The 27,784-nt window shown below is 37.0% G+C and overlaps 2 protein-coding genes across 3 annotated transcripts; one reads left to right on the plus strand and one right to left on the minus strand.

The window, feature by feature from the left end:
* Positions 1–376: 376 nt before the first annotated feature.
* LOC113048309 (UPF0577 protein KIAA1324-like) lies at positions 377–9,169 on the plus strand. Its single transcript, XM_026210046.1, has 22 exons — positions 377–644; positions 1,974–2,094; positions 2,294–2,483; positions 2,583–2,730; positions 2,826–2,915; positions 3,160–3,265; positions 3,413–3,562; positions 3,962–4,050; positions 4,135–4,315; positions 4,419–4,547; positions 4,960–5,050; positions 5,136–5,238; positions 5,322–5,459; positions 5,539–5,802; positions 5,889–6,062; positions 6,185–6,374; positions 6,944–7,040; positions 7,128–7,229; positions 7,557–7,683; positions 7,757–7,935; positions 8,008–8,176; positions 9,090–9,169. Exons 1-22 carry the CDS (start codon positions 546–548, stop codon positions 9,156–9,158), a joined length of 3,006 nt encoding a protein of 1,001 aa, XP_026065831.1. The 5' UTR covers positions 377–545; the 3' UTR covers positions 9,159–9,169.
* A 1,477-nt stretch (positions 9,170–10,646) lies between these two features.
* LOC113048311 (tetraspanin-9) lies at positions 10,647–27,694 on the minus strand. 2 transcript variants are annotated; one of them, XM_026210049.1, is made up of 8 exons: positions 27,414–27,694; positions 20,214–20,293; positions 15,119–15,310; positions 13,792–13,866; positions 13,415–13,516; positions 13,053–13,184; positions 12,199–12,282; positions 10,647–12,082 (listed from the first exon to the last, which is right to left on the minus strand). In XM_026210049.1, exons 2-8 carry the CDS (start codon positions 20,274–20,276, stop codon positions 12,011–12,013), a joined length of 720 nt encoding a protein of 239 aa, XP_026065834.1. In that variant the 5' UTR covers positions 20,277–20,293; positions 27,414–27,694; the 3' UTR covers positions 10,647–12,010. The 2 variants fall into 2 exon arrangements, with proteins under 2 accessions (XP_026065834.1, XP_026065833.1); XM_026210048.1 differs by lacking the exon at positions 27,414–27,694 and having other exon boundaries at positions 20,214–21,173.
* Between the last annotated feature and the right edge of the window lie 90 nt (positions 27,695–27,784).

Raw genomic sequence — 27,784 nt, forward strand, 5'->3', positions numbered from 1 at the left:
CATCTGGATGGAATGAGGATAATCAAGATTGTGTGCACGTTTTGCAGATGTTTATGAAATTCCTTTTTTTTTCCCAAGTTGCATTGTTGTTTCCTGTTTTTACCTTGATTTCTTTTCATCCTGACAATAAATAAATAAGGTTGTGTGACGGTGTAATATGACTGAATTATTTATTGCGTATTGTCTCTGCCTTACTTACCTAGGGTTGCTTTAATAAAATAAACATCTTATGAGAGTTATATAGTGCATGTATGTATTTGCTTTTATTTTTTGGAACATTATCATTAGTTAATCTGAAATTAGGCCAAAATGTTAATAAATCGGCCTAAATAAAAGATGCCATGTGAAGTGACTGGAAGAGCAGACAAGCGTGACGTCAGACGCGCGCTGTCAAATCAGAGCCCCGTGAGAGCGACTACAGTAAGAGCTTATCGTTGAGCATAGCATTTCAGCCTGTAGTTTATGCATAGACATCACGAAACCTCGTTATCTTTAGTCGGAATCCTTGGCATTGCTTGTTTTCCTTTCATTTCTGCCTTTATGAGATGGAGAAGAGGGCGCTTTGGACATCCTGTTATTTTGTGCGCTTTGTAACCCTCATCCTCTGCGCACGAGCCTCAGCCAACCTGCCACAGTGTAAAGAGGTAAACGACTACGTTACCTTTTTGTAAAACATATATAGGCCTATTTTAAGTATACTTACAGTTTTAAACCGGTCATTACGTAGGCACATTTTGTTTCTGCATTTAACTATTTAAAATGAATACTAAATGTTATGGGATTGTGAGCTTGTTTTCAATGCTAGTTATTCATTTTTTTATTAACTGTACTATTTATTTTTAATACATAAACATAATGGTTATGCATGCACAAAATGCGTAATTAAAAAGCAAACAGAACATCTTGTTATTGACATTAAAATGGTTACGGACGATGATCATATAATATGATGACGCCGCTCTCTGCTGACCAATCAGATGAGAGCTGGATTATTGTGTGCAGTTGGCTTGTAAATGGATTCATATGAACTTTAAACTTATTAACACAATCCCTCTGGATCCGTGTATTTGATTTGAAAAGACTGGCGTTGTTCTTGCCTCATCCATGTTTACATACAAAGACGAGTGTGATAAAGGGCCTCATCACCCAAAAATGGATGGATGCTGGGCCGGATGACAGCCTCGGTTACCATTTGCTTATATTGTATAGAAAAAAAACAACATTCAGCTTTATATCTAAAATACAGTTTTGGTGTATAATAGGAAATAATGAAAGATTCTTAATTTTGGGGTGAAATGTTCCTTTAAGAGCATCTGTGGGGGAGGCTGGGTAACAGTGGCAGGTGCAGGTGCACCATTAGTGATAATGTGTGTGCTGTAACCAAGCATTACCAGACGACAGGCACCTCCTGTGGGATGCATTTATTAACTGTCTGAAGGCAGAGTAGCCAACAACTTCATTACACTGTATTATGGTGGTATACTTAATTATGCAATTTAATACATGGTATGCGCTCTTACCTGCGTATCCAGTCGATTTGGCTTTTGAGTGTGTGGCAGGCCCCTAAAGAAGCAGAGAACAATCGCTGCGTTTCATAGCATTGGACACAAACTGATTTGCATAACAATGGTCAACAAAGAAGCACACACAGGAGGTATTTAGTGGCCTCATTATTCCAGGTTGTTATCAGACACTAATTCATTACCATCCACAACCAAAAGTAATGAGTGATCATAATGACAACAGTCACAGGGCTCCGTAGACAGAACTTCACCAACCCCAAACCTACCCCCCCCCACACACACACTCTATTGTACAAACACATTTATAAATTATATTTAATTATATTTCATAAAAGATTCTAAATACTACATTTTATTTTCTTGCTGCTTTATGAAAAAAAGGTAACTTTTAATGAGCATAACTTATGTTGGATGTGAATGTTTGAATATGTCGATATCTGTGTGTTTCAGACAGACTACTACTTCGAGTACACAGAGTGTGACAGCACGGGCTCCAGATGGAGAGTTGCCATTCCTCACAGACAGGGGAGCTGCTCGGGCCTTCCAGAACCTGTCAGAGGCACAGACTGCAGTAAGAAAACAAAATATCAAACCGAGTGACATTTAACCTGGAGAAAGTTAGCCAAGCATGCTGTGGGAACATTTCCTTGCTTTTATATTTTGCTTTCAAAAGCAACATCATTTAAGCAATTTAATTGTCTCCTCATACTTTTGAGATCTTTGCTATTGTGTCAGTAAACAAACACAGCCTATGCTTACTTCTTGTACAGCTTTTTCTTGTGAAGCTGGGGAGTTTTTAGAGATGTCATCCCAGCAGTGCACTTCATGTGCGGCTGGCTCTTATTCATTGGGCAGCGGGGTGCGTTTTGACCAGTGGGACTCCATTCCTGCGGGATTCAGCAGTTTGGCTACATACATGGACTCAGGAGGCTCAGGGGATGACTCAATGGCCTGCAACAAGTATATTCTGTTTATATACTGTATATATCGGCATATTCTATTCAGCAGTTTATTTTCTGATCTGGATCTGTCTGTTTACAATGTTTTGTTCAATTGCAGTTCTTCATGGACAGCTCAGGGAACTCACTTGGAATCCAATCGTGACGACTGCACAGTAGCGCTGGTGTACGCAGTGCATCTCACGAAGCAAGGATCCGTCTCCTTTGACTATCAATATGTCGACAGCAATATCTTCTTTGAATTCTTTGTGTGTTTTACTTCATACATCTCTCATTTTTCTTCCACAGATGTGTTGAAGTGAACATATATCACTAAAGATAATGGGTTTTATTTTTGGTGCAGATTCAGAACGACCAATGTCAGGAGATGGACCAGACAGGGAGTGAGAAATGGATCAAACTGACCACTAATGGAGAGTGGGGAACCCATATGGTCAGTCGTCTTGAATATTTGATTCTTATTAAAAGGAATAGTTCACCCAACACTGAAAATTCATTTACCCTCATGACGTTCCAAACCTGTATGGCTTTCTTTGTTCTGCTGAACACAGAAGAAGATATTTTGAAGAATGTTTGAAAGTGAGAATATGATCACGGAATCTTCAGTTTTGGGTGAACTATCACTTTAAGGATTATGCTGTATTAATGTCTAATGTAGCTGTTTTTGCATGACACAGGTAAATCTGAAGTCGGGAACTAATATTCTGTATTGGAGAACCACAGGGATGCTCTTGGGTGGGAAACCGGTGAAGCCGGTCCTTTTGAAGAACATCCAGATCGAAGGTGTGAAGACTCGGATGAAATCATGTCTACTTCTGTGTCTCACACACATTTTTATGACAAATCAATTCAGATGCAGTATAAACAATTAGTGTTGTGATATTTTATGGTCATATATTGCGTTTTTGTTTTTGTTGTTGTTGTGAGCAGGTGTGGCATACACATCAGAGTGTTTTTCATGCAGGCCGGGCACCTTCAGTAAAACCCCAGGCTCTTCCTCGTGTGACCTTTGCCCCAGGAACACTTACTCTGGAAAGGGAGCCAGTTCGTGTACACCATGCTCCAAGACACAGTACTCCCGTATGATCACAAAACATTAATGAATGCCATTGTTGTGAATATTTTAGCATGAATCCAATACCATCCAGTAAAAAACACTTTTTCAGTGTGTATAATGTTTTTCATAATCCTCTTTTTTTAAAGACATTTCATGTGTGTATTTCTAAATTGTCTAAAATGTCTCGGTTTTGCTTTGTTCTCCTGTTGTATTCAGTCTTACTGAATTTAATGACTAAAAAGTAGTTTGACCAATAGCAAGCAGGCATTGTAAGAAATTGTCCAGTTGGACTGCACAGAGCATGTCAATAGAAAAACAAAGCCAAAACCCTGGAATTTTAGGCAATTTAGAATTCCTCACCAGGAAAAAGAGGACGTATGGTCACCCTAATGTTTCTCTACGTGTGTGTGTGTGTGTTCTAGAGGAGGGATGGTCACAGTGTAAAGAGAGGCCTCCTTGTTCAGAGAAAGATTATTTTCAAATCCACACGGCCTGTGATAGTGACGGCAAGGTAGGTTATAATGCTGAATGTATTTTTTAGTTGTATATTATGTGTGGCTAATATGTTCACTTTTACATTGCTGTACTTTTTTAGACCCAGATGCTGTACAGGTGGGTGGAGCCTCAGGTGTGTGTGGAAAACGTGACCGGTTCTGTGACACTGCCCCCTTCTGCAGAGAAAGAGGACTGTCCACCCTGCAATCCAGGCTTCTACATGCACAACTCTTCCACCTGTTTACCTTGCCCTCAAGGCACTTATTCTGATGGCACAGCAGGTATATAGTCACACATTAACATGGATACATTCTCTTGTATTATGCAAGCCGCTGTTGGTTTACTGGTACCGGTGTATAACGGAGAAGATTATTTTTGGCACAGAATGTCAAAGATGTCCTGGAGGAACTGAGCCTTCTTTAGGATATGAATACAAGTGGTGGAACATCCTGCCGAGGAACATGAAAACTTCTTGTTTTAATGTGGGCAACTCCAAATGTGATGAAATGAATGGTAAGAGTAATAGAAATAGAAAATACTTTAAGGACTGAGATTACTAAAACACAAACTGAAATAAAACATTTAAGCAAAGACAAACCAAAAAATTAAAAGAGCACATAAAATTACTAAACCTTTAACTAAAATTCAAGTGAAAACTGAAATATTCCAATAAAATAAAATGTAAAATATCTTCTTGACACTTTTTTAAAGGTTTTTGGAGTACATTTTACAGGAAAATATAAATTTACATGCAATTCAATGTGTTACTTTCTGATTCTTTGTAATTATTTGTGAAATTTACAAGCACTTTCTGAGTGTAGTCTTTCACTTAATATGAATACATAAATATGGCATTGATATAATAATTATACAATGAAAATTAAAAGAATGGTCAAACGTGATACACGATGATTTGCTTCTGTAGGTTGGGAGGTGGCTGGCGACCACATTCGTAGCGGAGTGGGCGGCTCAGATAATGATTACCTCATCTTAAATTTACGAGTGCCTGGATTCAAGTTAGTCGGATCAATAATTCCAATGTTAAAATGTTGGTTGTATATAGAACATAGTACAAGTGGCCTTGCTTTTTATCTCTCTCAGACTTCCCACTTCTGTGGACGATGCTTCAGCTACTGAGTTCGGCCGAATCACGTTTATCTTCGAGACCAACTGCAGCGCAGACTGTGAACTCTATTTTATGATAGTAAGATGATAATTGAACCAAAACAGTCCTTGTAATGAATTAAACAGCAAGTTATTTACCGAATCAATGTGTTGTCTCCATAGGATGTCAACAGGAAGAGCACAAATGTTGTAGAATCGTGGGTAGGGAGTAAACTGAGACAAGCGTACACCCACATCATGACTAAAAATGCTTCGGTTTCATACACATGGGCTTTCCAGCGCACCAACAAAGCCTCTGATGTAAGTACTCACCTAGAAATCAGAGAAATTTTTTTTTGGTACTCATTTGGTTCTCATTCGCGGTGTTTTTCTCTCCGAGGTGCGGCAGTATGTAAATGACATCGCAAAGATCTACTCGATCACAGTGACTAATGCGATGGATGGCTCAGCGTCCGGTTGCCATGCCTGTGCTATGATGAGTCAGCGGGGCGGCTCTTCCTGTGTCCCCTGTCCTGCTGGACACTTCATCAACAAAGACACCAACCAGTGCCAGGAGTGCCCGCCCAACACCTTCCTCTCTGGGCATCACATTTACGGCCACGAGGCCTGTCAGCCTTGCGGTCCTGGAAGCCAGAGCAACAAGGTATGAGTGAGACCGAGAGGAAATGCTTGACTATGTTGGTTTCTTAACATTGGATAACATGCAAAATATGTTTTATGTGTGTCCAGGAGCACTCTGTGTGTTTTAACGACTGCACCTTCTCGCATATGGAGCAGAACCGAACGCTGAGCTACGACTTGAGTGCCTTGAGTTCAGTGGGGTCAATCATGAGCGGGCCTAGTTTCACCTCCAAGGGAACTAAATACTACCACCAGTTTAATATCAGTCTGTGTGGGGCTGAGGTACTCTCAAATGCAAACATCTCTATCTTTAACCAACTAAAAATAGAGAGCTTTGATAGAAAATTACTAAATGGCTTACGATCATCTACAAAGTCATCTTGCATATTTGCCTTCTGTCGCAGGGGAGGAAAGTGGCGATGTGCAGTGACAATGTCACGGATCTGTCCAGTAAGGACCTGCAAAATGAATCGGCTGACCTTAGAAATTTCGTGGAGACTTTTGTGTGCCAATCGACCATCATCCCTGCAGATGGACGGGGCTTCAGAACATCCCTGTCATCCCAGTCCATCAGCCTGGCTGATACTTTCCTTGGTGAGCGTATGGTATTTAACACAAACTGCCATTCAGAAGCAAAATTGTTTATTGTTTTTGAAGGAAATCTCTTATGATCACCAAAGCTGGATTTATTTGATCACAAATGCAGTAATATTATGCGATGTCACTGCAATTTAAAATAACTGTTTTCTATTGTACTATATTTTAAAGTGTAATTTAATCCTGTGATGGCAAAGCTGAATTTTCAGCACCCAGAGCTACAGTCTTCAGTTATTTTCATGGAAGCTGTGGAATCTTTCATGAATAGAAAGTTCAAAACAACAGCATTTATTTAAAAAAAAAAATAGAAAGTGTGTATATGCACTATAATATAGAGAATATGCATGATTTTTTATTTATTTAATATATTTGGATATATTGCAATCAAATTGTAATATTCTACAAACTGTAATCAAATTAGATTTTTGGCCCCTCATAGTAAAAAGTTGGTGCACTATATGTGATGTATAATAAAGACTATATGGCACTTTTGTGTTTAGCTCTATTCAGAGTAGAGGTGTAATACTGCTTACTCGTCTGACTTCTTTAATGCTTCTATTTCTCAGGAGCTTCTGTTGATAATAGTCTTGATGGGGTCACTGTCAGCTCAGACCTCTTCCCTGAGTCTTCATGGAAAGATCCAGATATCAACTTCTTCTATCGGTAAATAAATAAAGATTAACTTGTTTAAAATATGTAGGTGTGCAATGATATTACATTCATAACACAAAGTATTTTTTTTCTCCTCAGCTCTCCACAGCCCACAGCATCCTGTCTGAACGGCCGAAGCACAGTCGTGACTCTGCGTTGCAATCCTGAGAAGAGTGCACGTGGGGAGCTCACTGTGCCAAGGTGCATGTGTTTCGATGTTCATTGTCTGTATTTGTTTGCAAATTGATATATTTCAGGTCCAAATATGTTTAATGCATTTGCATTTTTAAAAACGAATTAAAAAATATGCAATGAATTTTGAATATTAGCATTTTCAAATTTATGTTTTGCATGCAAGTTGGGTTAGGAATGCCTTGAAATTAATCATTCAGCTACAAATAGCATCCACAAAAATTGTCGGACTGATTAATCACATTTACAAACAATTTTATTTGCTTAAGAAAAGACAATGTTGTAATGTTAATCACGAAAAAAAAAAACACTTTTTAATTGTGTTTGTGTGCTTAGCAAGTGCCCAGCGGGAACATGTAATGGCTGCGAGTTCCATTTCCTCTGGGAGAGCTCTAGCGCTTGTCCTCTCTGCGCTGAAACAGACTACCATTCGATAGAAGGAGCGTGCAAAGGAGGAGTGCAGGTACCTCACTTTCCACAAATGCATGCAATTTATTCGGCATTTTTCTGATTGTTCATGATCCTTCTCATGACAGGACACCCTCTATGTGTGGAACGAACCAAAATTATGCACCAAAGGGGTACCGCTCCCGACCAAAACCTCCACCCACTGTGAGGTGGTCACCCTATGGGTGAAGGCCGGAATTGGGGGCGGAGCCTTCATGGCTGTCCTCTTGGTTTGTCTCACATGCTATTTCTGGAAAAAGAACAAAAGGTAACAAGCTGTCGATGGAACTTGAGTTTGAGATGCTTTTAGATTTTTGACCTCTTTTCTTTTTTTGTACAGGCTTGAATATAAATACTCCAGGCTAGTGATGTCAGCCAATAAGGACTGTGAGTTGCCAGCAGCAGACAGCTGTGCACTAGCAGAGGGAGAGGGGGAAGAGAACGAGGACGATGTCGTTTACTCAAATACTCCTTCTTTACTGGGTAAACTGAAAGCTATCGCAAGCAAGGTCAGTTAATTGCTGTGAGACTGATGCCATGACCAGATTTTCTCAATATGTTTATTTACTTTATATATATTATATTAATTGAAGTGAATAAGGTTCCTATGGATATTTCTATTTGAACATACATAGATATCAGGTGATATCTGATATTATTACTAAATTACTGACGGCACAACAAAAATTTGTAACAAACAGATATATTTTATAATAAAAATAATAATAGATATGTTCTATTAAAATAAATACTGATTCGTTCACCCATAACTTAGTAGTATACACTACACATTCAAACTAATGACTAGTTTTATCCATCATGGATGCATTGCATTGATCAAAATTGACAGTGCAGACATTTAGATTGTTAAAAAATAATTGTATTTTAAATGCTGTTCTTCTGTACTTTGTTCACCACATCATTTTGAAAAAAATGTATCATGGTTTTCACCAATGTATTAACTGTTTTCAGCACTGATAATAATAAGAAAATCAGCATGTTTGAATATTTCTGAAGTCATCACAGGAATAAATTACATTTTGAAATATATCAAATTGAAAACAGTTATTTTAAACTGTAATATTATTGTAAAATATTATTTTTTTCTTGTTTACTGTATTGATCAAATAAACAAAAAAATTAAAATAAAAAATAAATTGAATTGAAAAAAAAGTATGCTGCAGAAATGGCTTTTGTTAGAAATAAGACATAAAAAAAGAGAGAGAGAGACGAGAAACTTAAAAACAAGACATTAAAAAATTATAATCGGCCTCTTAAGACTTCCGTAATAACTTGGAGATGATACAAAAATATTTTCTGTGGTAATCGACTTGCCACAGATGTTTACTGAGCTTACCTAAAATAGATTTTGTACAGTTTTTGTCTTCATCTGATGTTTTGTTTACCTTTGTTTGGCTGCAGGCGGATGGAGACAACAGTGAGTCAGTACAGCTGAAGTCTTCTCAGTCAGAGAGATGGGTTTGGGGATAACTGGTAAATATTAAAAAATAAAGGACCGCCACTGATGGAGAGAGAGAGACAAATACTCATGGAGTTTTCAGTGTTTTGACACTCATTTTTCAGTTTCTCAATATTTCCCGCCATCCCCCGTCAAATGTCTGTAGGGTCTCAGTACAATGTGTTGTGTGTCAAAAAGCAGTAAAACTCTCTAGTTAAAATAAAATTAGCCCCATAAAGTAACTGTATCACATATATACCACTAAAACATGTCAAAAGCAACCAAGCACTGCTTTCTGAAACACATCACAATATACTAACAGACACAGGGACGTCAGAGATACATTTGCATCATGGTGTGTATACTGCAAAGTGAGCCTGAAAAACTGTATTTTTGCGGGTGTATGTGTAAAAGTTTGTTTAAGAGAATGTCTTTATTTTTAAGGTATATTTTTCCTGCTTGTTCACACACACTAGGATTCATATAAATATATCTAGTGTTTGGCCAACAGATGGAGACACAGAGCTTCTTTAGTTTTAGTTTCATTGCCAAATCTCACAAAGCAGAATCTCTAAAAGAAAGAAGAAAGCCCCTTCCTTTTTGAATTACAGAGAGGTCCATTCTCTCTCCACATCTCTCCTCTGAGGAAAACAAGAGACAATATTGTTTTCTACTTTGTATTTTGTATTGTGTATTTCGAGCTGTATGAAGTTATGTTGAAATATGTTGTTTTACTCCCTGATTGTTTATGCTTTAATAAACTTTAAGAGCTTTAATAAACTTTAATGTTCTCAGAACATTCAAAATGTCCCGTTTTTTAAGTGTTTTACTTTAAAAAAGAAAAAAAATAATAATTTACGGAACTCAATTTTCAAATTTTCCAAATATTATGGGAATGTCACATTTGTTCTCTGAACATTCTAAACATTCTGTAATATTTAAAACATGTTAGATAACATCAAAAAACCATTTCCGAAATAAAACATTCATTGAATGATGTATAAATAACACATCTGAGCTAGTGTTTTTAAAACATTAGTAAAGACTCTGAACGAACACTATATTAACATTACTTAAAGAACATTTGTTTATAACTTTGAGAGAACATTGCCAGAACGTTAGCCAAAGTTCTGAGAATGTTGCTTGTTAGCTGAACAGCATTTCACTAAAAGATACTTCATGTAAGTAAATGTCAGTCTTTTTAGAGTCAATGACTTGTAGAATGAATTACAAAAATGCTAAATATTGTAACATCCTATGAAAACACAAGATGAGACCTGGCTTATTCATTGGTGACCTAAAAAAAATAAATCGATGGCCACAAGTGCAGTCCACAAGTTTGAAAAAGGAACCATTATCTGAATATGCCATGGTGTGAGATCTACTTGACAGCCAATCAACAAATTACGCTTGCCAGCGCTTCACTGTAATATGTGCTGAAATATGAATATTGCATATTATTTCTCCTAGTTTTTGTAGGCAGTTGTTTTGTAATACTCATTTCAGACAAGAACAAGTTATTAAAAACATTTTTTCCCTTTTTATTTAAAATAATATGTTGATTAAACAGTAATGCAGATATGTCATTTGGTAATAAATTATCCTGATAATTTTAAACTATGTAAGGATGCAACAATTTAATCTGTGGATCAAAATATACCTATAGCACTCACAAACTGAATACAAGTGGGAATGTATTTTGGGAAAATGACAGGAGCGAGAAACAGTTCACAGAGGTTATGGCTTATAAGTTAACTCTCATTGCACTCTTTTAGGTGCCACTGCATGATACTGTTTGTTTTCAAGAGAGGCCGTTATTAGGGCTTTCTCCCCCTCTATTTCCTAACCTCTACATCCTGCATCCTTTGATCTCATCTCCCGCTCTTCCTTGACAGTAGGCGGAGAAGGACAGCTCATTTGCCTCCCAGCAGTACAGATGCACTTTGAAAAGATCAGTGAGTGAGAAAACAAAGAGAGCAGACAGAGACGAGTAGAGAGTCACCAGGACACAAAGCCCCAGAGCGAGCAGATGACTAGTACAGACTCTCTCGCTCATACATGAAACATACAGTTTTTTTTTTTTTACAAATAAACACATTCATACTTCTAAAAAATGAAAGCAGGAAAAGCTGTGACACTTTTTGAATGTGAAATAATTTGAAATAATCAGAATATTTGAAGCCAATATTTATAATAATATACAATGTTTTTATAATTTTATATATATATATATATATATATATATATATATATATATATATATATATATATATATATATATATAAAACAAATACATTTAGAGCCTGTCTGAATATCTGATTATCTAATATCTGGTAGATTAATGTGGTAATGTCTTACCCCACTCTTCATAACACTTGAGTCATCAGATAAAGGATTGTTTGTGTGCATATATACAGTACTCTTATGTGAATGTGAAATATATACAGCATGTGATTGATATATTACATCAGCAAAGGGAACTGGGCCTATGTAAATACACAAGTGTCCAATAAAGCAATGTATCCTCTGATGAGCACTGCCGATATTCCAAATACAATTTTACATGATGAGGGCATTTTTTTTAACAGTTCATACGCTATCAGACTATTTCCAAGACTGTTTGGCTTAACATTAACAGCTGCACCCATAACTGCGTCTCACAATGTATTCCTTTCAGCTCTCAGCCCTCAGGCAAAAAAAAAAATTAGCCTCTCACCAGCCAAGCAAAAATATCTACAGTCTGTTCTACATAATTAAATCTGATAGAAAAAAAGAAATACAGCTTCATTTTCACTGGTAATAGTTTGTGATGGGATGAAGCGGGGCTTGAAACAATACATTAGGTGTTCTTTGAGTTTTTTTGTAGTGCAACACTGGGTTTCCTTTAGGCATCATACTTCTTTCCCACCCTGTGGATCTGCTGGTACAAGGTCATGGAGAATGCCATCCCGAGCAGCTGCAGAACAGAGAAGATGGCATCATAAGGGTGTGCATCAAACAGGATGTGGCATCATTGGAGGCACAGCTATTTTCCAAAACACTCCAGGATGAGTCTAATCATAATGTTTGTACCTGTAAGACCAGCACACACATCGCGATGGTTCCCAGCAAATGTTTGTTGTCGTTCAGCCATTCCTCAACCTTCTCATAGCAACCCTAAGAGTCAGAAAGGAAAGTGTGTTGGCCCACAGAACTGTGTAGTAACATTATAAGTAAAGCTGTGAAGGCTATTCCGCTAACTATATTAAAGCTATTTAAGCAGGACATACAGTTACATTATCAAACTGGACGATCACAGAGTCTTTATGATGATCTCAATTAGGGAAACTCGCCCCGGTATTTGCTAAATTACTTCTAACTACTAAAACCAGCTAACAAAAAGAGAAAAATCCAATTTCTACAACTGAGTCAAAGACATTGTAGTGTTTAAATAATCCTGCATTAACTACTGTTTATATTTGCTATCTAAATACAGTATAATGTAGTTTAAAATAATCAAGGCATGTTTCCAAATTAAAATGATCAATGTTAAATGATTAATAATTTTTTATTTATATGCACCAATAAACTGCAATATTTACCTACATATATTGACACTAACATATCTACTGAAACAATCAGTTTGACTGCTGGAAATGAGTCTAGCTGGTCTGCATTTTTGCTTAAAAATAAATAAATAAAAATATATATAAATAAAATGACACTAAAGAAAATGATCAAATAATAATAAAATAAAAATAAAATAAAAGCAAAGAAACTATTAAAAATGTAATTAAATTCGAGAAACTTTTAAATATTTTTTTAATTAAATTAAATGAAAAAAATAAATCAGATCAAATTAAATTAAATTTAAAACAATTATTTAAAAAATTTATTTAAAAAAAATATATACATTTTTTTTTAATAAAACAAAATAAAGGCCATACCTGTGACCAGAAGACGTTAGTGGCATTGCGACCGCACTGGATGTAGTGTTCCTGGCAGCATCTGTCTGGAACTGTTTTCTCCTGCAGGGCATCATGCCAGTCTGTGTGACCAGTTACACCACAACACTGCCACTGAGAGACAGAGTGAATATTCAGATTCATCATTTACACACCAAGCCAAGAACATTTCTGCAGATGCCTGCCTATTGTTCAACACTGGAGGGCTTCATGAGTTATCTCCCATTATTCTGCGGAGAGCAGCTGCGTATAAGATTTGGCCCAATCAACCAGCTGAACTCACAGTGACCTGCCATTACTGTCACTGATAACCGTATTCCCCACCTGCACTCATCCACACACACCTCAGCTTGGATAATGTTCCAGGCGTTGCGGAGACCGATGTTATTGTCCGTGTTATAGAGCCTCAGGCCATCTTTAAGATCCTGCTTAGCGTTCTCGCTCACCTGCACAAGAATTTAAAGTCACATGATGCATCTGCAATCCAAATATGAGTTACATGTTGAGTCAGTGTTTGGAAATGAAGAAAACTTTAGGAATACTCAGAGAGTTAACCAGAAGAGCAGGTGTGTGGGCTGTTGTTGTTGTTGTCAGGATTCGTGTGGGTATTGAAAGTTGGTGCACGGTGGGGTGGTTAGTTCTGTGTGTGTTTGTGTTTGAGAGAGTGTGTGTAATAAATGGATTGAGGGGGTGTGTGTGATGCTTGGTGTTCATACTGTACCTTGTCCATGTATACAAAGAAAAGGATGAGCAAAATCAGCTCGGCCAGAAGAATAATCAACAGAACAATGAAGAACTACAAGAAAAAAAAGAGTAAAGTAAGTAAACTGTTTATATACAACAATAAAATGCTTTACAGAAGACATGTATATAATTATTATAATATGGAATATTTGATTCTAATCAGTCATTGAGTTGTATACACACACACACACACACACACATACACATACATGTATATTATGCACATTCATATAGCAGTCGGTATATATGTGTTGTTGTCAGTATATTTAATATTATATATAAATATATATATCACAAAGCCTGTTTTAAGTCAACTCTATCACATCTAAGATAATTTAGAGAGTTCACATAAGCCAAAGCCCTGAAACTAACTATAGAAGAAACTTTAAGCAAGTGGGATATGGCATGTTTTTGCACTATTCGTGACGATGGAAACAGTTTGAATGTGGGAATGGAGATGCTTTTGTTTCTCACTTGCAGCATCCCTCTTTCTCTGCACTCCCACACTCTCCATCAATGCAGTGCTACAAAACCCCTGGTGTTATTCTGTGTACTGTGAAGCATTTACATCAGCTACACAATGGCCTGCCAACTAGCTGATTACTCTTCTGGACAACTAGTGCAAATGCTTTACTATACAGACTTACTTATTTACATCTTTACATATAGACATTTACATTAAATGTATGAAAAAACTGCTTGATTAATTACTTTTAACTATATGCTTAAACCTGTATTTTTTTAAACCCTGGGTAATGTACAAAAAAATGTTGGAAGTAGTTATGAACGGAGGTAAGCATTGTTTTTAAATCTGTTAAATAAATAAAAAATCTGATAATAATTAATATTAATTAAATCATAAAAAACTACTTACTAAGACAACAATTCCAACAGACTAAAGGCTGTGATTAAAGCAAAAAGTGGTTCGACAAAAAAAAAAAACTGACACTGCGTGGTGATCCTTTTACCAACTCCATTTGAAGACCATTTAATGAAGACATAAGAATATGTTGATCTACTGAAATATTAACTTAAATATTGTTTAAAAATGCAGCAATGGCAAACACTTTAACTGAAGTGATGAAGTATATCTTATATTGTGTTCTGAAGATGAACGAAGCTTTTACAGATTTGGAACAACATGGGGATTAGTGATTAATGACAAAATGTTCATTTTGGGTGGAGTATCCCTTTGAAATTTCAAAACCTGACAACTCAGAATTACACCAACCCAGGGCTTAACCCTGGATTAACAACACATTCTTTATTCATCGTGCATTGTGAAAGTTTAGGTGTCGACTTACACTCAGCAACAGGCACTTATTCTCCTTGATGGCACCGAGGCAACCAAGAAAGCCTGTTACCATGATGACCAAGCCCAAGGTAATGACCAGATTGGCAGCTGAGAAGGAGGGGAAGGAGGGGGTGAATGTGGCAAAACTGCCCTGAGAGACGGACAGCCATATGCCCACACCTAACAACCCACAGCCCGACAGCTGAGGAGAGACAGATAAGGGAGAGCGTTGCATGTTAATAAACACACAGAAACTCATTCATTATGGATCAGTCGCGCATAAACATTCAGCTTGACAAGTGTTTCGTCAGGCTTTTACGTGTCCCAAAGTGTAAAACTGACTCTTCGGTTTCCTTCACTGAAGTCGGTAGGTCTCAGTAGGACCTGAGCACCACTTTGTGAACTCAAGATCACTCAAGGTAAGGTGTATTTACCGTTGCAGGACTGAGGTAGGTATGTGTGCGCATGCCTAAACAACAAAACAATACCTGTGTCAGCTCTCCCTGCTGTGAGAGCAATATAAATGCTAATGGAACCGCAATAAAGGTTGTTGCTGAGTTTTGAAGTGTGAAATTTGTGCGTGCGTGTGTGTGTGTGTGTCTAGACCGTAGGAGAGTAGAAGGCATGCTTATTCACTTCTCATATTGGGAGAAACTCTTGTAATTTCATGCTCAGGCAACCGAAATGTAAAAGTAACCAAGTCTGCTAAAGGCCAGGCAAAAGTTAGTTAACACATCTGGACGAGCTCTGAACAGAAAACCAGAATATGCTATGTTTGCATTACAAAATCATATTTTAAACTATACAAAACAATGATCGATAAATATAAAACTTCTACGCTATTTTGTCTATATATACACACACATATACACACACACACACACACACACATATACATACTTATATACAAATTATTATTATAATAACAGATTATAAAAAAAATATTCAGTAATTTTAAAGCTAATGCTACAAGTAAATGTACAATATGAAAACTACATATTTTATTTAACAATGTTATTAAATTATTATTGCTCATAAAGATTAACAAATACAAGTTAAAATATATTAGGAAAGAAACATATTAAGGTCTTCAAATAAAATATTTAGCAGGCCAAGATGTTCTCTGTTAATCCACACTTATATAACGTGTGTCATTGCGAGATATGCCCTACAGTGCAGCTGTATGGCTCCCCACACACTCGTCTTTAGAGTGTTACAGAAGGTGAAAAGCTGTGTCATTTAGTTCCCTCAAGAAAATACGCAGCATGCACTCAAAACCATGAAGAATCTGAAATCAGACAGAATCCTTGAACTTGAAAAAAGATGAGTATGAAAAATAAGAGATAAAACAGGTGTGTGTGTGTTTGCGTGTGTGTGTGTGTGTGTAAGAGAGAGTGAGAAAGAGAGAGAGAAAAGCAGCAGAGCAAGTAAAAAAAAAGGTTAAGGATGATGAAAACTTTAAAAACCATGAAAATAAAAAGTATGACAGTAATCAAAAAATCTCAGAGGAAATAATTAGGGAGCATATGCAAGCAAGAAAAATAAGCCAAAGAGCACAGAATAAAACATAAACAGGAAGAGCACAGAGTAAGACTATTCTGTCCACAGGAGCAGACAGCTTTTAACCCAAATTTTAGTATTCATGACATACTACCATAATGAAGACACCCAAACAAACTGAATTCAATCTATTCTCTCTGCCTTTGGAAAATCCTACATGATGAGGTTGTTCTTAATCTAATCCTGCATTTCGAACCGGGGGACTATTTGTTAAAGAGGTTTTCTTTACAGTGCACTGCATTCAAACACAGACTGAGGCACACATTTACTAGATAAAGGGTCTGAAGTAGACAATCAAGGTGCATGGAGAGGAGACTGAGGAAAAGACAAAGAGGATGCGGGGAAGTTGGGTCAGGATGGAAAGTAAAGAATTGGGGTTAAAAAAAGACCAAGGACTGGACAGGACACAAGGAAGCGAAAGGAATGGGAATAAGGAAAAAATGAATGAATAGAAAAGAATCAGAACGAGGACAAATGGTAGAAATAAATAAAGGAAAGAAGAAAGGACAGAAGAAAAAAAAACAAAAGAATGGAAATAGCCTAGGGAAGGACAGGGGTAGGAAAAGAAATAATAGAAAGAGAAGAAATTATCTGAATAAAACAAAGAAGAAAATAGGGGGAAAGGAATAAGGAAAAGGAAAGGAAATAGAAAAGGAAACTGCGACAGACAGGAAATGAAAAAAAGGAATGACAGGAAAAGGCATAGCAAAGGAAATTAATAGAAAATTAAAAGAAAAGAAAAGATGTAAACAAGGAAATATGAAAGCGATAGAAAAAATGAATTCACAGAAAAGCTAACCCTAAGGAAGGGGTCAAGTTGTCCGCGGCTGGCCAAAATATAACACAGGCGGGCAATATGCAAATATGTCACCCAGTGATGTGCAGCTGTCACAGAAGTGGGATTCGAATTCCTGACGACTCGTTAAGGTGATTAAAAGTCAATTATTTCTTCTTTTTGAGAGACAAAAACTTAATTCACCGTGCACTGTCACCTTCATAAATTTGTATATAGTTTAGATTCACAAACAGGTACATTACGCACCGCATGAAAGGCAATATTTGAAATGGCATAATGGGGCACTTTAAATGACAAAGGAAAGGAAAAGGATAAGAAATTAAAGGAAAATGAAAGGAAAAATAGAAAAGGAAAAAAAAAAAAAGCTAAGGACGGGAAAAATGTAGATAGAATCGATGAATATGTATTAGAAAAAATAGACCAGAAGAGCTAGCTGTTCATGTTAATAACCGAGCCCACATGCAGAACTGACCTCACACACACACACACACACACACTAATGAATGTACTGTGTGTTTGTGACCTTGTGCAGAGTGAAGTGAGTCTTGCCTTAACTTTCTGACTTATGTATTAAACATGGAGCTGAGAGCCATTAGGCTTAGTAATGTCAAACACATGAAATATAGATTACCAGCAACCAAAAACACCTCCTCAACTCCATTCAGAAACATCATTACCACCTCATTTAAATTCCATATAAAAATAGAATAAAAATGCACACAATACATCAGCTGTCTCTCATATAACCAGCGAGATAAAGGGTTTTTGTATTATGTTCTGAGAAGACTTTATTGAACGCCTCAGTAAACCTTGTAACTCAAAACAGAAAAATAATTTCTCTTCAATAGAAAACCGAACTCTGAAATTAAATTCCAGTGAACCAAAAGAAAACCACGCCACCCCTTTGACAAACCATTCCATCTCAAGGTAATTCTATCTAAAGCTTTCAAATGACTTTTATCTGTCTTTCTCTCTCACTCCTCCATCTTTCTGTTATTCCCTCTCTGCCCTGCTGTTTAAAGTGTACATGGTCAAATCTCCAGGCATCTGCAATCTTTTCATAATTTCCTTATTCTTTTATCTTCCCTTTTCCATCATATGGGTGTATATGTGGGTTTGTGTGCAGTAGGCGATTTTAGATCAGTCGGGAGATTTTTCTCAAGTTTCCTGCTTGTGTTTTGGTGCTTCTATCATTAAACTGGCTCAGAATCAGACAAACAACAACGCACACAGCAGATCAAACGAATGAAATCTCACAACTCACAGAACCATAATCTGACAAACAGACTTCCTGCTGGAGATACACAACAACAACATGTGACACGGATGACTGAAACCCAGGCTGGTAGAATGCAAGAGAGCGAGAGAAAAGGCGGGGGGTTTTGTTTGAATGCTCTGGTTCAGATGAATATGAATTGCTGCCTTTGATCTAAGAGCATTTAACACCTCCTGATGAACCTCGTTCCCTCAGCCTCACACTGCAGCATGCATACATGCGGGACATGTTCACAAACTTTGACTGTGGTATCAGTATTTACCAAAATACTACAGTTAATCCCAGAAGCGTCATGCCTAAGTGATTTCTGATCTAAGAGAATTTTGAATATAACTGTATAAATAAATGACAATAATTTCTATGTATGAAAATTAAAGATGGTGTCATTGGAGTATCCTACACATTTTGAGTTTCCAGTTGTTTGTGACTATTGTCATGATTAGAAACCATTTTATACAGATTGCATTCACAACTACTGATGCATTTTAGAGCTGAACAATACTAGAAAAAATATTTCTCTAGCAACCTCAAAGATTTAGGATTTAATTAATCTTCAAGGCTTAAACTGCAATTTTTATTTTATCTGAAATATACATGATTGTGGGACCCTGCTGGGTGCAGCATGTGAAAAACACAAACACCAAACATCTTATTATCCCGGACTGAATCTTCTCGCCAGTGGATTGTTTGCAGTGAATGGGTGCCATCAAAATGAGTCCAAACAGCTGATAAAAACATCACAATAATCCTTAAATTATCCATCCTCTTTTGTCCTCTCACATTGTTTTGAGCTGTTTTGACCTTTTTATTAACTTATAAATGGTGCTTTGTCTGGCCATATTTCTCTCCTGATTCAGTCGAGAACATTTTAACTGGAAAATCCAATGTTATGAATAGAGGACTTGTATTTTACCTAAAAGCAGTAGTTAACCTGCTTGTTTCTTTCAGTTGAAGGATTGGAGATTGGGAGTTACTTGTGGATCATTGTGATGTTTTTATCAGCTGTTCTGACGGCACTCATTCACTGCAGAGAATGCATTGGTGAATAAGAGACATACATTTTTTTTTTCTCCAAATATTTTCAGATGGTGAAACAAAACCATCCTCATCTTGGATGGCCGGGGGTGATATAATTTTAAGCAAATGTATATTTTTTGGTGAACTATTCCTTTAATATTTCAGGGATCAAATTTAGAATTATGGATTCTGACAATTCTCTAACCCCAATTATAAGCAATAATAACAGTGATACTCGCCTCAGCAAACATCACTAATGATCAGCCCTAAACTCACATCACAGTAATTGCTGAAATAAATTGTTTTGAATGCCCCAGAGAGGCACCATCAGTTCACCTTTTGGGGAAATCATTGTACAATTAGCTTGTAATAGTCTCTGCACTTTACACTTTGATAAGACAACGCATTTTGACAACAAGTAAGTGTGGATCATTCATGCTGTACTTTAATACTCACCCAGAACAGCAGGTTGAAGAGGAACATCATGTATTTGACACAGCACAGGCATCCACGAGCCATCTTCAGTTTCTCAAACTCTAGGAGCAACACAAAAGACAAGTCCAGGTAAAACACAACGTACTTCCCACCGGCAGATACGCGCTTATCCTGAGGCTTCCCTCCCGGCGGGACCGCGACCAAGGCTCTGTCACTCTGTGCTGTTTGATCTTTGACATTTGACCCCCGGGAGCCGTAAAAGGCCCCCACGGCCAGGCGCTGACCCCGACGGGCCGCCCGGGTGAATTCTGACTCTGCGCTGTCCAATGACGGGCTCCGCTGGACCTCGGATTCGTGGCTCTCAGACCTCTGCATTCTCAGATGAAGGCCGAGCGGAAGGCATGTTTCCCTCACACAAGCTGCAACTTAACACGTGTCCAAAGATGCCATTTGAAAGAGTCAGATTTAACTTAAACAGATGTACTCACAAAAACACAAGAACTTCAGAGGTCAAAGCTTTCTAAGGAGAGGTTTTTCTCAAGGTCTTTGCTCTGTAATTCCTTTGCATTGAGAGCATCTTTCTTCCTGTATTTTCTATGTCTTTTTCCCCTTTCCAGGGTTTCTATCGTATAAGGGGGAAAGCAGAGAATTCAACTTTCCCCGCTCTTGCTCCATTGTACTATTCCATTGCTTTGCGTCGGCATTATTCGCTTTGTTGCATGTACCACTTTTTACTGCATGCTCTTGCTTCCCTGCAGTGCTATTATTAGAGATCTCCTCTCCCGGCTCTTTCCATCCCAACCAGCGCTCCGTCCCTCTCTCTGTATCTTCCTACCTTCATTCGTTCATCCCTCTCTCTCTCCTTTGCTCCTCCTCCTGCACTCCGGCCAATCTGTTTGCAGGTCAATGAATGCGTTATCTCCCTTCCCATGTATGTTTAAAAGAGTCAGTAGCCAAGCGGGAAGAATGAAAGCTAATTGAGGGAATAAATCAAATCCTAGCACATGTTTGTCTTATGTGTAGATGCAATCTCGAGCAATTCTGCAGCGAGATCATGCAGTGCCAATGATTCCAGGACATTTTTCTGTTGCCATCCTACATTAGGGTAAAGAGGGCATCTGATATGTTGTTTTTGGCACTGTATGATGTTGATCTTCATGGCCTTTAAACACAGTACACATTAAAATACACTTTAGACATAAAAAAGCATTTGCTTTGTATTACTGCCTGCTGAAAATATCAATCCATTAGGCTTTCATACTAATGTCTGTGCTGATGATATTTTAAGATAGACAGATACAGATAGAACAGATAACAACTGCAATGGCTGCAGTCTCTCATTCCCATTTCAATCTATCAAACCAATGTCACATTTAATAAGACTCCTTGTTGCTAGTGATCCTGATTTAACCACTGGCTAGGATGCTTACTGACCTCTAATGTGAGCTTCAGTGAGACGTGGATGAGACCGCTTGTAAAACAGACTGATACTAGGTCTAAATTAAGCACATAGAGTGCAGTCAGTTTAACAGATTGTTCTGACTCAAGGTACTTTGTCACGTTTAGTTTACATAATCCATGTTTCCAGAGTTTACTTCCAATAAAATGTTCTGGGAAGACATTTCCAATGTTGCATCAGCTGAATGATTGACACCCTGGTACACAGTAGTATAACAAACAGAACAGACTATAGGTCTATACCTCACATCTGTGTTTTAATAATAACTAAGATTAACACAAAATATAGCAAAATCTGACAAAATATACCATACTATGACTATGTCATTAATATGTTTTTTTTTTTACTCTAAAATGCAAAAAAGGTTTCTATTCTTTAGGCTTAGCCTGAAGTATTATAATTTGGTTAATATAAAATAAATAAAAATCATGGTATGTCCCTATCTAAACATGCATATGTGTGTTTAGGGGGAAATTTTCTGTAGAGTCACTGTCCTGTCCTGTGACTAATATTTTCTTTTTTAGCTATAATTATTTTCCTCTGGAGCTCTTTCCACTCTAATTAAATGGCATTATGATCTTGTGTAACTCAGTGTGTGTGTGTGTGTGATATGGTGCTGACTGTGTATTTCACCCTGCGGTGGCTTTGTGAGATCTGATGTTCTCAGAAAACTCATTAGACACAGGATTTATTATCTGAACAGTGTTTACTTTGCTGCAAGGGTGTACAATACTTTCCCACAGCTGCACACAAAGGCAGCAGACTTATACACTTTTGAGGACCTCCCAGAAATGTATATTGTAACTCAGTTTTTAATTAGCCTATTTTTTTAAGTTTTTAGTGTGTGGCTCTGTGTGTGTTTTTACAGGTTTTTTTTTTTTTTTTCTGTAGTAAGATTAATCAATTACCTTAAACTATGGACAGTATTTTACAAGTATTTAATAATGAGTTTAAACAATTAAATAACAATTTAATTAAAAATTGTAGCTAATTTTTAGATATGTTATTGTTCATTGTTAATTCATGTTTATTCATTATAGATTAGCTAACTAATGTTAATTTATACATCCAGACAAAACTTTGGTCATGACTGACAGATAGCTATGACTGGGCTGTTTCTCAAATCATTATCTATAGTAATCAATATCTCCCCCCACCCCTCCCCACCATAAAAAAACAACAAAAAAAAAACGATTGAATAGTTTGAATGGAAATATGCTAATGAGTACATAATACAGCGCTCATGGGTATTGCAAAACAAGTACACAACACCACGCTGGGTAAACTTTTTGTTAAAATTAAACCGATTATGTTTTCTACATATTAAAAGTGACATGACATACAGCCAAGTATGGTGACCCATACTCAGAATTCGTGCTCTGCACTTAGCCATCCAAAGTGCACACACACAGAGCAGTGAACACACACACACACACTGTGAACACACACCCAGTGGGCAGCCATTTATGCCGCGGCACCTGGGGAGCAGTTCGGGGTTCGGTGCCTTGCTCAAGTGCACCTCAGTCGTGGTATTGCCAGCCCGAGACTCAAACCCACAACCTCGGGTTAGGAGTCAAACTCTCTAACCAATATTTTATACATAAAATATTCTTGAATATTCTTGAATATTTTATGGCTTGTGCGTCTCAAGTGGCTGATGTTTGGGTGCCTGAATAAAGCATAACAGAAGAAGCAGAGCAGAATATCTGTTCACAGGTACTTAACGCATCAACAGTCAGGAACAGCATTCGTTTATTACACATACAGAGAAGTGGATTTCAAGATATCTGACGGAGAGAGAGAAGATGAAAAAACGACAGAGAGAGTAAAAGATGTGTTCGTAAAGTTCATTGTTTCCTCTTAATGTTAACCAAAGTCTTTTGGAGTGTGTATTTCATACTGTTACTGTTTTAGTACAATTCCTTAAATCTCTTGAGCGTGCATGTTGGTGCAAAGTTATTATGTAAATCATGCCAGAAAAGTATGAACTTTGTATTTTTGAAAAAGTCTTCAAGAGATGACTATTGCACTAGTTTGAGAAGTTCTAAAATGTTTTATTATTTTTATATAATTATTATATTCTAATTCAAAATTTTGGGGCCATAAGATTTTTTAAGTTTTTGAAAGTCTTTTATTCTCCCTAAGGCTTAGTTTATTTGAATACAGGACAAAAAAAAGTAATATTGTGAAATGTTATTACAATGTAAAGTAACTGTTTTCTATTTGAATGTATTAGAATGTAATTTATTCTTGTGATGCAGAGCATCATTACTCCAGTCTTCAGTGTCACATGATCCTTCAGAAATATATTTTGTAACATTATAAATGTCTTATGTGATATTAGAAGTGTCACATTTAAACTATTTAAAATAATTCTTGAGGGGAAGTCATGGCCTAGTGTTTAGAGAGTTTGACTCCTAGCCCTAAGGTTGTGGGTTCGAGTCTCGCAGACCCCCAACTGCTCCCCGGGCACCGCAGCATAAATGACTGCCCACTGGTCTGGGTGTGTGTTCACTGCTCTGTGTGTGTGCACTTCGGATGGGTTAAATGCAGAGCACGAATTCTGAGTATGGTTCACCATACTTGGCTGAATGTCACGTCACTTTCTTTATTGAATGAAAGTATCAAATTCTTAAAAATTATTTGAAAATCTATTAACTAGCTAAATTATTATATTTGATTATGTATTTTATTATAATAGGGCAGAATATTAAAAATTTCTCATTAAATTTATAGAATAGATTTTTGTTCTCCACCATATGTAGTAAACGCAGCCCAGATGTGTGTTTAAGGAATATTAATTAAACAGACTCTGAGGAAGCACAATCTGCCACCTCATAGAACCCTATAATGAACATCTGCCTTCCAATCTGCTCAGCGCTTCACACACACACACGCACACGCGCACACAATCAGAAATGCCTTCTCTCTGTACACTTTTCATTGACAATGTACAGTAGATCCTTCTGAGACAACAAGCTTTTTGTGTCTTCATAACAATGTTTCTCATCGCACATGACTGTGGTTTCAAAGAGGACATTTCGTTGCATGCAAGACGAGCTGACTTGCATGTAAAGTGCACTCTCAAGCACTCAAGAGGGATGTATTCCCTAACATTCTGCCCTATATGTAAATCAACTACCATCAACTCCCCATCCAGGGAATGGCTGACTTGCTGGCAAAAAGCACATTATAACACTTTCCAGGTAAATGGAAGTTGCGTGTTGGGAATGAAGAAACAAAATGAGTGCTGATTTCATCCTCCAGCAAGCAAAAGGCTATTTTGCTTGTTCCTTTCTAAGAATTAAACAGTAGCTACACCATTTAAAAAAAAATGGCATGAAGATACAGGTGAAGTCATGTATGGTGTGTCATAAGAAAATGTAAACTCATAACTACACTGTAACAAAATATTTTTCGAAGTAGTAAATAAAGGTTATTGGAGTTTGTTTTAGAAGAAAATACTATTTCAGTCCGTAAGCTTCAAAATTATACTTTTATTTAAATGTTACTTGCTGTTTCTTTCCAATTATTTGTGAAATGTATTAGCCTATATTCTATAGCTCTTTTATCTCTTTCATACTCAGACTGAATCCCTATTTGAATCCTAACTGTGTAATAGTACACACTACATCATGCTAGATTAGTATTAATGAGTCACAAATCATAATATGTTAAAAACAGTATTTTGCAGGTGAAATATGCATGCTTTTAGGGCTATAATTGCACTCAACAAAGGTTTTATAATGATTCTTCTGATGCCAATTTATATAATTCTGCAGCAAAGATGTCTGTGATATAATTTTATTATGCAATATACTGCACACACTCATGTTTTAAACACTTCGTGCACACATAAAAGCCTTTGATGCGATTCTCTCGGGTTTGTACCTTTTACATTAGTAATGAGCTTTTGGATCATTGAAATATCTGTCAACACACATCGCGGTCATGCTAGAGAGTAATACGTGTAATATTATCCTGAGTCACATTGAATTTAAGACTTTATGACTGTATGCAGCATGACTAAAGCAACAGCAGGAACAGGAAACAGCTTGTCTGATCATTTTATAACAACTGGGATTTTCATAAGACCAACTGTTTAAAGCAATGGCATTTCTAATAGATTGTGCATGCATGAATATTAAAGATGCCTTCCTGGCAGAAAATTAAATTTTCATTGTCAATACAGAAAGAAGGCCCTTGATGGATGAGATATTAGCTGTAAAAACAGGTGAATTAGATGCCTCTCAAGCACCCAAAACCTGACCAAAATGCAATCCAATGTGCATACATTGTTTTGCATGCGCGTGGAGTTTAAGGTTAGCTCAAGAACTACATAAAAGGTTCATGCCCTTTGATGCAAATATTTAGCACAGGACGTACTCTTCTTGTGTATAACAGCCTGAGGTCATGTTCTGTCTCCATCCTTAATTATGTCATTGCCTCTTTTTTTCTGCTGTTTGTAAAAGAGGCTGTGCTCTGACCTGCTGCAGTACACACTTGAATAAGACGATGAGCATTAACCGTGTGACCTCTTTGGAGGTGCAATGAATTTTGGCATGCACTGCCCTCTAATGGTATGGTATTAAAACAAGATACTGTGCAATCTCGTGTTATTTGGCGGTGGGTGAGACTTGGCCAGACGGATATGCATACTTAAGTGGTAAAGTATGTAAAGTAGAGAGACTTGAGTCAACAACAGATTTCCATAGCGATGAGTGGTAATTGATAAGATATAATAAGATCCAGGAGAAAAAATGAATAAATGCTCTTGAAATTCTATTTTTTTTCTGTATCTTAACTTTTAAAGTGATATAAATGCTGACAAGTACTCCAAATATATGACATAATTATATGAACTTTAAAGTCTCCCCCACCTCAATTGCTTTAAACAGATTAAAGATGAATATATAAGAAAATAATAGTTTCAGTTTACATATATACTTTTGTCTGTGTGTGTGTGTGTGTGTGTGTGTGCTACAGCCTATATAACATATTTATTATCATCAACACCAATATATATATATATATATATATATATATATATATATATATATATATATATATATATATATATATATATATATATATATATATATAAGATTAAGGGCTTAACCAAAACACGGTCTATAATAGGCTAATGGTGTGCGTGTAAATATGTCCAGTGTTTCTATGAGTCTGCAGCAGACACACGCAGCTGCTTTAAACTTTTTAGATGCGCCAATTCTGCACATTCCAGTTTAGTGCTAATCACGCAGCCTGCGGCTCCCACACACACACACACACACACACACACAGAGAGAGAGGGAGAGAGAACTACTCATGGAAAGTTAATTGAACGCCAAAGTAGCCTAGTTTGATTAAACTGTAGGTCTTGAACAGATGCACTCCTTTTATGAACCAAATCTGCTTCATCTGCTGCTCGTCTACATCTGCGTAAGTCGCATATCTTTCCATATCAAGACGTTTCCGTAGTAGCAGAGATTTTCTTACTTTAAGACAGACAGACTGATCTAGTTTGACAAATTCAACCTTTCGCATACGTTCTTTTTTTTGTTTAAATACCACATTATAATCACTAAAAAAAAGTTTTGCTTAAACGGATATAACTAACTTACACAGGCTACTAGCAACTGATAAACATCAACAACACAACAAGCTAAGGGCACGTAGCCTACTTCCATAGCAGGATAAACAACCGTAAATATAAAAAATACTGATTAGTATAACACTTTTGACCTTTTTTAAGCCTTACTCACCTTGTTGGAAGCACAACTTGTGTTTTCCGACTAGCTTTTTTTATTTCAGAGTAACTCTTCTCACTTTCGTTTGCTTTTGTTTGGAGGTAAAAAGTAAAAACTGTTTTAATAGTGACCAGTAGAAGCTAAACGCATATAAACTATCGATAAGCAGACCTTTGATTTCATGGTAACGTTAGTCAAAAAAAAAAGTTCCGGAGCCCGAAAAAACTATTGGAAAAAATCGGAATGGCAGTCAGTTTTCCCATGAACGGAAACAGTGGCGCAGGAAAGATGGAGAGGCGTGACTTTTACGGTCAATCCACAGGAAAACCCTGCTGGCCATCTCCAGCAGGGGGCGCCCGTGCTTTTGGTAAGACATTTGGGTCCAA

Source organism: Carassius auratus, chromosome 29, assembly GCF_003368295.1.
Source record: "Carassius auratus strain Wakin chromosome 29, ASM336829v1, whole genome shotgun sequence".
Taxonomy (NCBI): domain Eukaryota; kingdom Metazoa; phylum Chordata; class Actinopteri; order Cypriniformes; family Cyprinidae; genus Carassius; species Carassius auratus.

Bases quoted from the DNA above. Each gene is read 5' to 3' on its own strand.
- LOC113048309 (XM_026210046.1), top strand. From the start codon at position 546: ATGGAGAAGAGGGCGCTTTGGACATCCTGTTATTTTGTGCGCTTTGTA. The intron at 4,051-4,134 runs GTAGGTTATAAT...GTACTTTTTTAG, and splicing joins CCTGTGATAGTGACGGCAAG to ACCCAGATGCTGTACAGGTG. The intron at 8,177-9,089 runs GTCAGTTAATTG...GTTTGGCTGCAG, and splicing joins TGAAAGCTATCGCAAGCAAG to GCGGATGGAGACAACAGTGA.
- LOC113048311 (XM_026210048.1), bottom strand. From the start codon at position 20,567: ATGCAGAGGTCTGAGAGCCACGAATCCGAGGTCCAGCGGAGCCCGTCA. The intron at 15,311-20,213 runs GTGAGTATTAAA...GTCTCTCCTCAG, and splicing joins TCTTCAACCTGCTGTTCTGG to CTGTCGGGCTGTGGGTTGTT. The intron at 13,867-15,118 runs GTAAGTCGACAC...TTTTTCTTGTAG, and splicing joins ATAAGTGCCTGTTGCTGAGT to TTCTTCATTGTTCTGTTGAT.